A 14,998-nucleotide genomic window follows, 5' to 3' on the forward strand; every position below is an offset into this window, starting at 1 on the left:
AAAGGGAGAAGACACACGGATGAATTAAGGAGCGTGTTTCTACAGAGGATATTGAGGAGGAATGGGAAGAACTGCGTTTACCGCACTAATCAGGATATTAGCGGCTTTAATTGCACCATGCGTGGGCTTCAGCACAATTAGTAAGAAGACTTGCTTGTAATTTCGAGCCGCTTTAATTTGCGGAAGCGTTGGGCTCACGACGGCGTCTTGGCCTTCCCGGGAGTCGGCAGCCGCGTTTGTGTAGGTGACGCTGTATCATATAGGGACAGACTACCCTTTCGTTGTAGAGGGTTGATCACGTCGCTGAAGCTTCGTTGTTTTATTAGGAATAATAGAAGTGTAGCATCCTGGCGCGAGATAATCCAACGTGGTAACCTCAGGAGGCTCTCCATAGAACCGGAAACAAAGAGCCGCCACTATATAACAGAATGTGCCGTCTCTTCGGTTGGTTTACTTGTTCACGCCTATTCACGAAATATGGTAGTTACTAAATGTAAAGCCTCCCAATTCTCTAATTCTTCGCCTTCTTACGGGACACGCGCGCCTTAATTTGTGGGTGTTTCCTTCTTCGCAGCTTTACCCTTTCAAAGACGTGCAATGTAGCGAAACTAGCACACAGACACCGAGGAGGCAATTTGCCCTACATGAAATGCTCTCGTGATGACACACCAACAAAACCACATCACATCCTTGATCATTACTATTTCGTCACATCGGCTTGATGACGAACACCTTAACAAACAAGAACGCATCTAAAGTGCTTAAGAGACACAGAAAACTCCAACTTAAACCTCATGAACCAGGAATTTTATAAGATGTTCAATTAACTGCATGATGCCGCGATGCACGCTTTTGTTTGATATTGTACTACTGTCCTTTTTCTCCGTGTGCCCTGCGGCCAAATCCTAGAAGAAGAAAGCAGGACGAGCAGGAATAAAAATGAGATTGGTGCATGCTCATTGCAATATCTCGGTAAGCCCTACGTGCATTTGAAATATTTGCAGGCGGGTGTGTGAGAAAGGAACATTACATGGACACACGGGCTTGATCAATGTCATAAGACTGACATGTTTAATTCGGCAACTGAAGAGGCATTCATGGGGTTGTTGTTCCAGGTTTCCGATGTCAAATTCAGTAACGATGCACTCATCGCTAAAGAAGCATTATGAACGGTTTCGAGTAGAATGTTCTTGGTGCCACAGAAGCCCAGGAAGTCGTCGGCACTGACATCCCACACAAGGATGCCGGCGAGTCCTTTCTCCATGAATTTTGCAGTTTGCATTGCCAAGGACTGCGCGTCTTCGTATATGAACCAAGAACGACCGCGATGCAAGAGAGTGATGTCCCCGTCGCTGTGGCGCTTCCAGCCTCGCTTGGCGCACAGCTCGTGATACGCGAACGTGTGTTCGTTGCCTGGCACAGAACCAGTGTAACTATCCCTGTGGTTTAGCGTGTACGGAATGCCTTCAAAGCGGATGGCCCCAATCAGCTTAGAAGGAGGAAAGCTGCTTGCAAGGACATTTTCCAGCGCTCGGCTGCGTCCGATCCATTGCGGTGGCAGCACGACCATATCCACCAGCTGCGCAAGCCTCTTGCCTGCGTTAGGCCTGCGTAACAGAGACGACTCGGGTGGCAACACGAGCAGGAACTCCCTGTGGCGAAAGAGAGTGGCCAGTTTCTTGAGCAAGCGCACGGCAGAATTGCGTAGATGGCCGTCCGACACTGGAAAAAGGCCGGTCACCATCAGTCCATCCAGGCGGTTCACGAGAGTCCAGCGAAGTAAGTTCCGCGCAAACGCCGTGCTTCTCTCTTGGCTCAATGCAACCCGATGCAGGAGCCCGCTAGCATCTTGAAAACTTCCCAATCCTGCCAAGAGCCTTAGGTGCGGCTTGGACTTAACGAGGGGAGTCAGGTCGGCAAGGTGAAATGGCGGGTTGGCCGAAGTCAGGCTGTCGTAGTTCTGCATGTCACTGAAGAAATCAGGTAGGCCTACAAGCGGAAGCACAATGTGCGAGCACAGGTGAACAGGGATATATCTTTGGGCGTAGGTCCAAGGCGGAGGCCTCGAAAAGCTGTGCGGGTCCAGCTGGCAAATCAGGAGTGGTTCGGGGCCTCTGTTGTCCAGCTGGATGTCTTCCTTCTTGGGCACATCCCTGATGAACCGAACCCGGGTCAAATAGGGCATCAGGGCTCCGGGAAGTGCCATGAAGAACACCAGGATCAGGATCATGCACGAGCTGATCGAGTAGACGCAGGTGCTCTTGAGAAAGGGGTCCTCTTCAACCCCGGCGCCTCCCTTGGGGTCCGAGGCCTCCTTCTCGGGCATGGCTGCGACTGCCTCGTCTTTCTCCTCTTCGGTAGCCACCAGCAGCCGCCGTTTACCAAGGTTGGTTGGTTTGTTGCAAGTGTAAGGGCAGAACCCACTACGTTGGAGAGGCCGAGGCACTGACGATAGCATGGGACATAAATGAAACATCATTTTGGGGAAAAAAAGAAACAGAGGGAATATATATATAATGAATCCATAAAATATAGAACGAACGAACATGATGCCTTTAATTATTCTATTGTGATTTTGAAGACTAAATAAAGATAAGATGATACTAATAAGGTTACTTAGTAATTACGTGAATAAAGTACATAATAAATAATACATAAATAAATACGTAAATAGATTGTATAGCTAGCATGACAGTCCTTCTGGTCTCAGACCACGGCGTAAGATGCACAGGAGCGCCGACTCCGCCGCCGCGCAACGCGTTCACTCGGGAAAAATCGTGAAACACGGAAGCCGGGCGTCTAGTTCACTTCTTTTTCTCTCTGCCTCCGCTCCACTTAATAGCGTTCGCACATGCTTTCTCCTCTCTTTCCGAGCCCTGCCGACTGATGATGATGATGATGATTTTTTGGCATTCCCTTTGAAACGGGGCGGGTGACAAGTACTCATCTAACCTAGTTGAGTTAATTACTCGGGTAACTACTCTCCTTGTTTAGCGCCTTCTGTTGAGGCCCGCGGAACCCATTCTAGAGCTTGCTTCCCTGTGTGAATGCGCTATAGTGGCGGATAACGGCGGCGGTGGCAGAGCGGCGCGCGTTGACGTTGTCGTCTACTAGAAATTCAGGCCCTCGGCGTCTCGATTTGACAATGATCAAACACAAAATTATATGACCATAAATAAAAAAATGAACGCATGCCCCTGACTTTTCTGCGCGTATGTAAAACTTTTTTTTTAAATTTCCCTAGAGAAAGCAGGCGAAATGAATACGAGGACACCTAAGCACTTTCATGAGTTGCGAATGCTAAAACATTACGGTCCAATTAAACACCGCTGAGTTGTCTTTCGAGTTTCGCGGCGAGTTTCGCGGCGGCGTTGGCCGTGAGCGATAAATCCCGGCAGGCACTTCATGAATAAAAAAACAACTTGCAAGATGGGCTGGGCGGGAATCGAACCAGGGTCTCCGGGGTGTGAGACGGAGACGTTACCACTCAGCCACGATTTTTTTTTTCTTTATTGTCACTCAGCCACGAGTTCGATGCTTCAAAGCGGTACAAAAGCGCCTCTAGTGAATGCGGTGTTATCTTAGAAACGAGCCGTAGAAAGTTATCCTGCGGTGTATATCGGTAATTATGAACATGTAACTTACAGAAGTCGCAGTTACAGGAGTAGCGAAGTGCGTTTCCGCTACATTTTTTCTGCGCTTTCCGCACACGCAGAGCCATGTTGCGGCGAACACAGAAGACCCCCTCCTCTCCATGTACGGCGCTGTCCCGACAGGTGGCGCGCCACACGCGCATTGGGGCTGTGCGGGGACCACTGCGAGGCGCACGGAGGGAGGAACCTCAGGAGAGGCCCTGACATCACTCTTTGTGAAGCTAAAGTGAAGCCGGAAGTTGGCGTCGCTCATGGCGTTGCTCCGCCTCTCGGGCCAGCTCTCCTCTCTTGTTTACATTTCTCGCGAAACCACGCCGCGTTGCGCGCAACAGTGGTGCTCGGACGCACGCGCTCCGCAGCAATACTAAACAATCGTTAGCACGTTAGCATGATTCCGCCAAAGAGGGCAATATTTCCCGCGGATATTCCTTCGTCCGTTGCCATTGCCGTGGCGCGGTACATTGCGTACAGCGTTGCACGCGCTTTCTTTTCACGAACTTTAGTTCCTCCTGTCCCACCTGGCCACAGCAAAATCCGGGAGAGCACGGTCCAGCTAACGCAGCGCAACAAAACACGGAGACCAACGCGAACCTGCCCGCACAGCGCCTTTGCCACGGTACGAAACCTACGGAGCAACACGTGTGAGCGCACAGAACCAAAACAAAGCCGCCATTGTGGCCCGAAAGGCGTGGCCGCCACGGCAAAGAAATAAAAAAATCAGCAAAAAAGATGAGAACCTACTACGTCATTTCCTCCACACTTTTTTCCTAGCGCGCGGAGGGGGTAGGGCCTCTCCTCAGTTTCCTTCCTCCATGGCGAGGCGCGTCGCGGCCCGTACTCCCTCTCCCCTGGCGACGCTTCGCCGTGCTCCCTCACGGGTTGCAGAATCAAGCGTCCTTCCTTTCTTTAGATCACTATCTGTCTATCTCTCTGCCCGTGTCGATCATGACGTTTGGCTGGCGTACATCGTTTCCCCCTCCGCGACACCGAGTTCTTTGGTTCTTTCCGCTTGCTCAGGCACACGTTTCGTTGCCGGGCCGAACGCTGCGTTGCTCGACGCTCACCGCGTGATTGGTGGGTGCAAAGTCCGATGCGGGGCGCCTCGTAAGTGATCGCTGCGCCGTAGCGCATTGTCTTACACCCCTTCGCGGGTGGACGGGAACGCTATCGCGTTCCACTCTTGAAGGCGTAGCTTAAACGACCCCCAATTTTTCGCTCAATGGGCCATTTGATGCTTTCGCATCAATAAAGTTCCAAGAAAAGGCACAGCAGAAGTACATGTTCTTCACAACTAGACGTCTGCGATGAAGTGATGGTTATGTGCTACGTACTTTTTCTGTTCGGCGTTTTGTTTACTATGCGTGCAGTATGTTTAATCACGCCCGATGAGTAAAAATGTGCTTATACTCGTGCTTGAAAAGGCGGAACAACTCAACAGTAATTGATTAAATGTTTTATGTCCCTCTATAAATCCGGGTGTGGCTAAGAACGGGAGAAGTTTTCTCTCTTCGAAGCACCACCTCATCCGCAACTGCTGCAGCAGTGGCGACAGAAAATTCCTGCACGTAAGCGACCGCTCAAAGCAAAAGACAAAATATGGGCGCGACATTTCGAGTGGCACCTGATTTTTGATAAGTACTGCAGCGAAAGTAAAGAAAATATCCTGCAAGAAGAAAGTGTCTTGACCGACTATGAAAAGGAGCCGTTTCTGCGATTTTCGAGGAAGCCTGGCGCAACTCTATGATGCCGAGTGCCAGTTGCAATCACAAGACGCCGATGCGGGAAGGAAAAAGACAACAATTTGTCTGCAACTGCGCACACTGTAGGAGCGTTCTCTTATTCAGGCACGTGACGTAATGGGAATTCTCAGCCTTGTCTTCGAGAAGATAATGATTCCCATAATTTGCAGCCTGGAGGCTGCAGGGATCTGTTCAGCGAAGAAAAATGCTTTGCATACGGCCTGCGACGATGATTTTGCTGAATGAAGCGGTGCAAGCAGCTCCACACGACGAAATGACGACAGCACACATTGCAAGCGCAAGTTAAAGTCCATTTCTGCCGGAGCAATTTCTGCGCCTAGAAAGAGTCAAGTTTCCGCCTTCGTGGGACCGCCACAAGGTACGGAGAGAACTGGGAAACACAAAAAGCGTCGCGAGAAAAGATTCAAGGGAAGCATCTGTTTACTTGAAAGACGCTCAGATAAAAACAGTAATAAAAGGCGCCCTTCCCATAAATGTTTTCGCTGTCTTCTGACATAGCTCGAGACTCCGCAGACTGCAGTCGCATGTCCCCCTTCCCCCATCTTCTAGTTGTTGTTTTTCTTGCATAATCTTCGTGTTTCGTTTATTTTCAGTGGCTTTGCGCCTCTGCCTAGCGTAACTTGATGTAAACTCCCTCAAAAATTTAGTAGGCGACCCTAATCTTTTACATGGGTGTCTCTCGGCATTGGTGTTCTTAGGTTAACCTAGGCGAACGCAACGATAGAAACTAACTTGAAGACAACTGCTTTCCGTTAATTAGCCGGTGAAATATCATGCCACCTTCTTGTGTGTGACGTCATTAGTGACGTCATTACTTCCGATTTTCACTTCCGGGTTTCCATCAATTTCGTCAAAGTCGTGCTCACGTCTCTAAAGTCTACGATTCTGTACTTCGGTGTGCGGTAATCAGTGATTTCTAATTAAACTTAATTATTGCGGACACTTCAGTAACTCGACTTGTAACTAAACTTATCCTCTGATATCATATCTATAATGAAAAACCATGAATTTTGTGGTGTACAATCTTTTTCTATGTTTTTCTGATTTATTTTGAATTTCATTCTCGGTCGTCTCAGTGATTTCTAACTAATTCTAATTATTCCAGATACTTCAGTAACTCAACCTGTAAATAAACTTACGCTATGATATATCTATAATGAAACCCATGAATTTTGTAGTGTACAATTTTTTTCTATGTTTTTCTTATTTATATTGAGTTTCCTTCCAGGTCGTCTCAGGAGGTGAACCGGAAGTGCGGCGCAAGAAAGACGAGTGTACTCGATGCTCGTGCCTCTAAAAAGGCCCGGCATGGGTCCTGTAAAGCATAATGCGAGTAAATTAATTAAAATAAAATTAAAACGTGTTTCATTTGCTAACGTCTGTCCACGAACAGCAATATTTATGCGTGCTACTGGCGTCAGGGCATGCGCCGAGCAGACGACACCACAAATGTGCAGGGAGGTGCGACAGCATGCTCGAACACGGCCTCTCTGCCGTTACTACGGCAGGGAGACCCGAGCTTGGACCCGAGGTTGGCGCAGCCGCGCGCCCACTACACCAGTTGTTTGGAGCAGCACCCTGCACCCCCCCCCCCCTCCACATTTTCCGCCCATGCGTAGCGCCGCCTGACAAAAGCGATGAATCGGCAACCAGTCAGGATCTCTCTCAGACTAGCGGAGTCGATGCTCCGGTTCCGTGTCTCAGACATAAAATTAAATGGGGCGTCATATACGGCCCTGTGGCAGAAACAAAATGCCAACGCACTCAAGGAATAGGCCCACTGGAGCAGTAAGGCCCAGTTCAGGCCGACAGAGAAGCTGTTTGGAGAAGCCGCTTACCCGCCGTGGTGGCACTGTTGTGGCTATGGCGCTGCGCAGCTGCGCCCGAGGACGCAGGCTCGGCTGCGGCGGCCGCATATCCACGGGGGCAAGAACGCCCGTGTACCCTGCATTGGGTGCACGATAAAGAACCCCAGGTGGTCAAAATTAATCCGGAGTCCCCAACATAAGGCGTGCCTCGATCATAATTATATTGTGGTTTTGGCACGTAATACCCCAGAATTTAATTTTTTCAGAAGTCCTTTCCGTCGTATTGAAAATCAATGACACACTGAATTGTTCAGTATTTTCAGTTAACTTTGAAAAAATTACACACATGGGACGGAACCGAATCATGAACCAAACCATGACCTGCAAGGCCATGGTTTGTTTGATGATGATGATGATCCTCCTCTTTTCTGGCGCGTACGACCAGGATAGGCCAAGGACCGGGTGGCAGGACGTAGCTTAAGAGGATTCTTACTTGAAGAGGAGACTGTAGGGGAGGGAGGATTGTTTCCCTAATTGTACGTAATTGCGATAGCAATTACACGGACACTCAAGGTGCATTTCGGCCGTCTTCGTCACCGTCGGTGTCACCGCGATGTTCCGCATAAAGTCCAAGGGCGACAACATCGTCGCCACGCGCCGTATGGCGTGCGTGCGAGGGTAAGCCGGCGATGGCGGCTCAATCTACCCCGGCGGCTGCTGCGTACGGCGCGGCCGCGCCGACCCTATCTTTAAAGCGATCTGCGACTAGTAGAGAGTCTAGGTGTGCCGAGGGCTCATAGCTTCGTATGCGCTGTGTTCTCGCCGCTTAGTTCGCGTTGAAGCGAGAGGCAGCACGAAGGTCGATTCGCTCGCTGTTGCCTCCGCCCTTGCTCACGCCAGTGTTCTGACAGCGGGTGTCGGCGCTCATTCAGTGAGATGTGTTTTTGTTTGCCTGTGCACGCGTAACATCATGCTTGTTAATTTATTTAGTAAGCGAATGCTTGCGAGTTAATACGGCCGATGAAACTACTATCCTTACTTCGTATGGCTGCCTACTAATTTGCTATCGCAATCGATGCTTCGCCTTCCGCGCAAAACTGCGTCTTTTTTTTTTCTTAACTTTCTAAATATAGAGCACATATGCGCAGCGAAGGATTAGCCGAGCAGAGATGTCAACACTTTAACATCACTGTTACTGCTAAAAACATAGAAGGAAAAGATATGGAATTTCTCATGAACCCAATCCGGAAAAACGTTTCCTAGCCTATTCTATTTAATGGCGTATTGAATTTAGTACTAGATTTATGTTTCGACAAATACGCACAACATTGACGCAACAAATAAAACGATAGCACGTGAGGATATATTTAACACTTTTATGAAATATTAGGTCCCAAGTGGCCGTGGCGCAGTAAAGAAATTGTCGGTGCGCAAGAACAAACTCTGAACCAATGAAAAATCTGTGAAAGGGAGAGGCTCAACAGAGATAGAAGCTTTAGCATGGGGATACAACAGCAAGAATATGTAAGAACAGATTCTGTGCTATGAGTAAGTCAAAGATGAGATGTATGCTACCGCTTACAGTTTTCAACCACATCTATCTGCGATAACTCGCCACTATTGCACGTGCCAATCGAGGACCTTCAATCACAAGTCCTACTGACGTCTAGGTTCATACAGGGTGTCAGTCTCTCCATTTATCAACATCCTAGTTTGCATTAGACGGTAAATAAGCACCAAAGAATAAGTTATACTGGCCAATTTAGAGTAGATGGAAGGAGGTACAGCCACGGGCAGATTAAAAAAAAATTATCATTTATGATGAAAACCTTAGATCGCCATTGGCGCAGTTTTGTAACCACTAGTAAGAGTGCCAGACATTCAGCTTCTAACACTGGCCCATAATCGGGTAGACACTGGCATTTTTTGGTCATTACTGTCCCTTGCGACACAAAATTATACACGTCATCACTAATCGGGTAGACGAAAAAAGAAATTTCGGCTTAAGTTGAGAGAGCACATCCGGACCTCGGCTTCGTCCTCTTGCGCCAAGGCCAGTGGCAATCGTAACGTGATGTGGTAACGCAGTTTTTCTGTTAGCCTTCAAATATACGGTTCTAACTGATTACGGTAGACTGACCAAGAAACAAGGGCCAAATTCACAATTTTTTTCGCTCTTAACTGCTGTTTTCCATTGACCGGCCGCCTTCGATAATGATATGTCCAACATTACAGTTTAACTGGCATACGCTCTTAAGCACATTTCCAGCGTAAGAATTTTGTGTGTGTGGCAATATTCGGGTTCAGGTAAGTAATGAAAAACGATAGCAGCAATTCAGTTACAGCGCTCCTGAAAACTAAGCGCTACGAGCAATGGCTAAATTGCATGTTAACATCTGAAGCCCAACGGTAAAAATAAAATAAATCATGGAGAACTGAAATGAAATGTAATACGTTAAACTGCAGAACTAAAGTCAGGCTGCTGCAATAGCAAAACGGCCACACTTACTTAACAGGAGACGTGACAAGCCAGAAAAGCCACGAAAGCGAAATGCAAAATCACACGCCACCCTAAGTTCCCCCGCACCAGCGTGCCATGACGTCATGAATTTCGGCAGAGTGGGCTCTGGTGTGGTTGACCGCTTATCAGTAAGGGCGGACTACATTGTATTTAAGAGCAACCAAACACTCAACCTAGCAAGCTTCGAGTGCTGATTCTGGTGCTAAGCCACTGAAATACAAGATACTTTGAAATCCGTGACGTGACAGCGTCGTACGTGTGTGGTGGTTTCGGCGCTATGTTTAGATTTCAGTCAGCAATTACCAAAATTTTTCTGCCAAACTAAGCAATGTAAGGTCGTCGAAAGAACACTTCACGGCTTTAAAATTATTTATTATTCATTTTCAGCGTCTCTTCGAACAAATGAAGAAAACGATGAAGGAGGAACAGAGAGAAAGAGAGAGAGGCGCTCACGCTGTCTATTCGTGTCTAGTCTTTTCGCGCTCTTCCAAAGTATTCTCTTAATCTACCAACCCGCTCAGTTTTCAGCCCTTCTGCGAAGAGACATACCTTAATGTGTAATAAAAGAAAGGAAAGGTACGGTAAGCTTACCAGTAATTAGGTAGGGTTTATCCATCTTAGATGAACAGAAAGCATCAAGAAAGGAAGAAGTATGACCTAACACAAAGAAAGAGAGAAAGTATGTATAGAAAAGCAAGAACGTTAGCCAGAGTTAGTTCTGGTCGGCTACCTTGTACGCGAAGGGAAGAAGGGGGTACCTAACAAAAGCAGGGCAGGTGGATAACGAGGCAATTAGTGGGAACTGGTAAGGAAATTTATACGCAACTACTTTGTTTAGTCTTGGACACTCACTATTTAAGCGCTCAGCCAAGGTACAGCAGAGTCTATGTCAATCTACAGATTAGTTCTGCGCGATCTGGGTCGTAAAATATGCATCTGAATCTGAAATTCTATGGTAGTGCAAGATTCTTTCATACCATTAATTACTCGCGCACTGTATGCGGTAATATCTGGCTCGTCAGAAAGCGAGCGCTCTGTTTTCACCAGACAAGCAGTAGACGGTTATTTTATTTGGAGACCATTAAATGAAACTGGTCATCTTCGTTACTTTTGATTGCATGCAACAAAGACAGAAATATTTATGAAAAAAGAGAGATTCGTTTATCTTAGCAGCACTTATGTACAAATGGTTCTATCAGAAATATCGAACGCAGTAAGAAGAGAAAGGGAAATTGACAGAGTACAATTAGGCAAATTGCATATTCACACACAAAAATTTGCACCGTATTCAAACCGAGTGTTAGAAAACTATATTTTCTTTCAAAATTCGTAAGACCGCTTATGCCTGTTCCTTTTTTTTATTTTCTTGCGCAAACCCAATGGCAAGTCTGATAGCTACTTTTGCGTGAGGACGAGAGTGTGCAAGGAGGCAGCAAATAATTTTTTCGACTCCCTTGTATAAGATTTGAAGAAGGGTGAATGGCCGGTAGCCTACGAAATTCCTATCACTGTTTGGGCTTCTTCATTTTATCAGGAAATGTATTTGAATCCCTTGGCGAAAGAAACCAACGATTCACCGCGGGACTAACCTATTCTGGAATGTATGTTACCGGCTTTATCTTCGCATTCTAGGTATCTAAGGTCCGAGTCTTACTCAAGCTTATCAGTTTTCTTTAAAAAAGACATAGTCGAATTAAGCGAACCTTCTTGTCGTTGGACTCTCTTGGTTGCCTCTCGCTGCGATCGAGATTTTGGTCTTTTGCCTAGCCGAAGCAGCTCCCCTGCTGCGTCACTGTTCACAGATCGACCAGCCGGCCACTCCATTTGTAGCCACCTTTGTACTGTTGCACAACGCGCCATTCTGGAGGGTACCGGTGTAACACATGCCTCTGAAGCGTGTCCCTTCTGTCGCAGTCAAGCGCATGTGTGCATCGGCCTTGGATCACGTGATCGCTGATGCCACCTATATTTCCTGCGCCGCGCCCTATACATTCCTTTATCATCTTCCACCTATTTCATCTCTACATTCCCTCCAGTCCAACCACCGCCCCATTCCGACCCATTCCAAACCCGACCCATTCCGGAAACAAAGTGTCGCTTTAAAATTTCTGCCTCATCCGTTCGCTGCAAGAGCCAAGTTTCTCTGTTCTGTAAATTGTGCACGTATGTACAATTGGCTACAGCAGCATTAACAAAGCACACATCTATAAAGTCAGCCGGTGAAGTTCTCGGAGTTGTTTATCAGTAATTTATTTATGGCTTTAAGAGGCTTCTAATCTCGATACAAAACACCGTGCAACACGTCCCAAGTGGCATCCAAGCGTTTTTTTGCGGTATCGAAAAGACAGAATGAAAAAAAAAAAAAACAGAATCAAACACCTGTGGTCACTGCCCGTCCAATCTCGCTATCAAGTTTGTTTCGCAGTTTTAAATTCTGTCACTGATGATGGACATTGTGCGAGCGAAAATTCTTTTTGAAGCGTTTCTTTTTTAGCAACCTTAGGTTGGTTCAAGTCATTAGTGGTGTTCTGGATGGGTGTTCACAAAAACGGAATTCACCAAAATATATTTAAAAATAACTGTCGAAAACGCTCAAGAACTGCTCTGCATTACCACGTGGCGTTCGATATGATTCTTTAATATATTCTGTATTGTGTCACAGTGTAGGAATTCTACAATCTCTTGTGAGTTTGCAGAACTCCAAGACAGCAAACTACGTTCGACTTTCTTTACCTAAATTGCGACATGCCACTAAGGAAGAAATAAGCTGCACCAAACATTATGCTTGCGATGTTCACATTGGATCTTCAATGCGCAGAACAAGACGGTTTTTTGATCTTCTTTGTGAGTAGGTGAACGCGCGTTAAGTTGGAGGACTGAATCAATATCTGGAAGTCTCTTTTTAAGAGAATCTTGCTAGACAAAGTAATCGTGATTCCTCTGCTAGAAAGCTTGAGTACGAGTACATTCACTGGTAGAGTCTCCGTACTTTATGAAGGCTAGCCTCTTCGTCTGTCTGTGTCTGTCTGTCGACCGATCGATCGATCGATCTTGTTGGCCCCAGACCTATTCGCCCAAGTTGTCTACTATAGCTTGGGCCACTGTCCGTCCTCATGCTTTTCATACAATACGTTTTCATGCATTTGCTGTCATACCATCGTTGCGATGCCGTCCTGGTCGTTCCATCGTCGTCACTCGAGCTTCGTCATTGGATTCTCGCCATGCCACTGTCATCACAGCATCGTCGTCATGCCATATTTGCCACACAGTCATCGTCATACAGTCGTTCTCACGCCATCGTCGTCATACGTTCGTCGCTATGCCTTTGTCCTCCCACCGTTGTCATACTGTCGTTGTCATACGGCCGTCGGGATGCATTCGTTGCCATGCCATCATCGTGATGCCGCCATGGTCTTTCAATCGTCATCATTCCAGCTTTGTCATCCGACTCTGATCATGCAGTGGTCGTCAGGCCACCTTCGTCATACAGTCGTGACGCATTCGTTGTGATACCATCGTCGCTCAATCGTCCTCACTCGAGCTTCGTAATCCGATTCTCCTTAATCCTTCATCGATACGGCGTTGTCGTATTGCCCTCTTCGTCACAAAGTCGTCATCTTACAACCATCATCACGCCATCAACGCCACACATTCGGCCTCATCCCATTGTCATCATACCGTTTTCATGTCATCGTCGTCATGCAGTAGCAGTAATGCATTCGAGTTTTAAAATTTAAACGAATATTGTATTTCTTTTCTCTTTAATTCAATTGTCCCAAACCAGGAAGACGTCTGCCGAATGTGTACTTTTGATTAATTGTCTTTCCTTCATCGTGACGCCGTCATGGTCGTTTCATCGTCGCCATTCTAACTTCATCATCCGATCATGGTCATGCCGTCGTCCTAATACCGCATTGGTCGTTCCATCGACGTCACTTTATTATAATCATGATGTCATGATTCAATCGTGATTACGCTGCCGCTCTCATGTGATTGCCGTCAGACAGTCGTCCTCATCATGCCGTCGTGATCGTTTCACCATCGTCCTTTCTGTTTCGTCATGCCATTGCGTCATACCATAATCGTGACGCCAGCGTCGTCATAGTGTACTCGTAATACAGTCGTCATCACCCCATCGTACTCATACACTCATCCTCCTCCCATTGTCCTCATGCAATCTTCGTAACGCTGTCGTCATCATATCATTGTCATCATTTCAGAATTCTAGTCTCACTGTCGTCATATTGCCATCGTCATGGCACCTTCGTCATTCCATCGGCTAAATTCGTCGTCATGCCATTGTGCTCATGGCCGATTTCGGCAAGCGAGTGTCATAACAAAGTAGGCTGATAGCCGAGATAGTCTATGCCGGATATGGGCGAGGCAGATAAGTACCAGAATGCCCGCTACAGATTATAAATACGCGTGTCTTCAGCAATAGGGTGTGTCGCTACAATGCTGGGGTGGTAATCGCATTACCCCCCCGTTCCCCCCGTGGACAGTCGTCCTGAAATAGTTTCTGGCGGAATTCTTTTTTCGGAATTGGCTTTTCTAACGTACTGCACAGGATGCAGTAAGAAGAAAGTCTTATTCTAAATTGAAGGAAAGGAATCGTATGGTCGATACGCGTCGCAAGGGCGAATCAGCACTTGTGTTCATGTTTGCGATTAATAGCCGTGTCTGTCATCGGTATGCCTTGACGCATGCAAAGTCTCAGCACATTTATTGTGTCGTGGGATGCACAGATATATATATATATATATATATATATATATATATATATATATATATATATATATATATACATATATATATATATATTATTGGGCGTTTTATGTGAGCTTCCCCGTTTTCTCCCGTATAGACTATACGCATTACAAGCAGCCGAGCAACCTGGTAAAGAAACAGCCTTACCGCGTAAGCATACCCATGGGTGACTTCATACGCCCTTGTGGAATGTCAGCGAGTGTCTTCGACATTGCACCTACCATCGAAAAACCGCGTACAATGTCCGAAATGCTCTGCTTCAGCATATGCAGCGGATGCGCCCGTAATATACTTCGGACATACGCTGGGGCGAAGACCATCAGTGAAAATGCGGTTACGGGCGTTAAGAACTGATCCAACTAACCACTGAGCAATGGCTCACGGTAATGCATTTTACAAATCACCGTTGTAATATCTGCTAGAAACGAGCCTGCTTGATTATTTACAATTTAATTTCCATATTTTGCGGCTTGGCAACCCAAGGAAAAG

The 14,998-nt window shown here is 46.8% G+C and overlaps 1 protein-coding gene across 1 annotated transcript; it reads right to left on the bottom strand.

Annotated features, from left to right (window-relative positions):
- Nucleotides 1-1,054: 1,054 nt before the first annotated feature.
- Nucleotides 1,055-2,326, bottom strand: LOC126547170 (endochitinase-like). The gene has a single exon (XM_050195048.1). It carries the CDS (start codon nucleotides 2,324-2,326, stop codon nucleotides 1,055-1,057), a length of 1,272 nt encoding a protein of 423 aa, XP_050051005.1.
- Nucleotides 2,327-14,998: the final 12,672 nt, after the last annotated feature.

Source organism: Dermacentor andersoni, chromosome 1 (genome assembly GCF_023375885.2).
Source record: "Dermacentor andersoni chromosome 1, qqDerAnde1_hic_scaffold, whole genome shotgun sequence".
Lineage (NCBI taxonomy): Eukaryota > Metazoa > Arthropoda > Arachnida > Ixodida > Ixodidae > Dermacentor > Dermacentor andersoni.

Coding starts and splice junctions, on each gene's coding strand:
- LOC126547170 (XM_050195048.1), bottom strand. CDS start 2,326: ATGCCCGAGAAGGAGGCCTCGGACCCCAAGGGAGGCGCCGGGGTTGAA.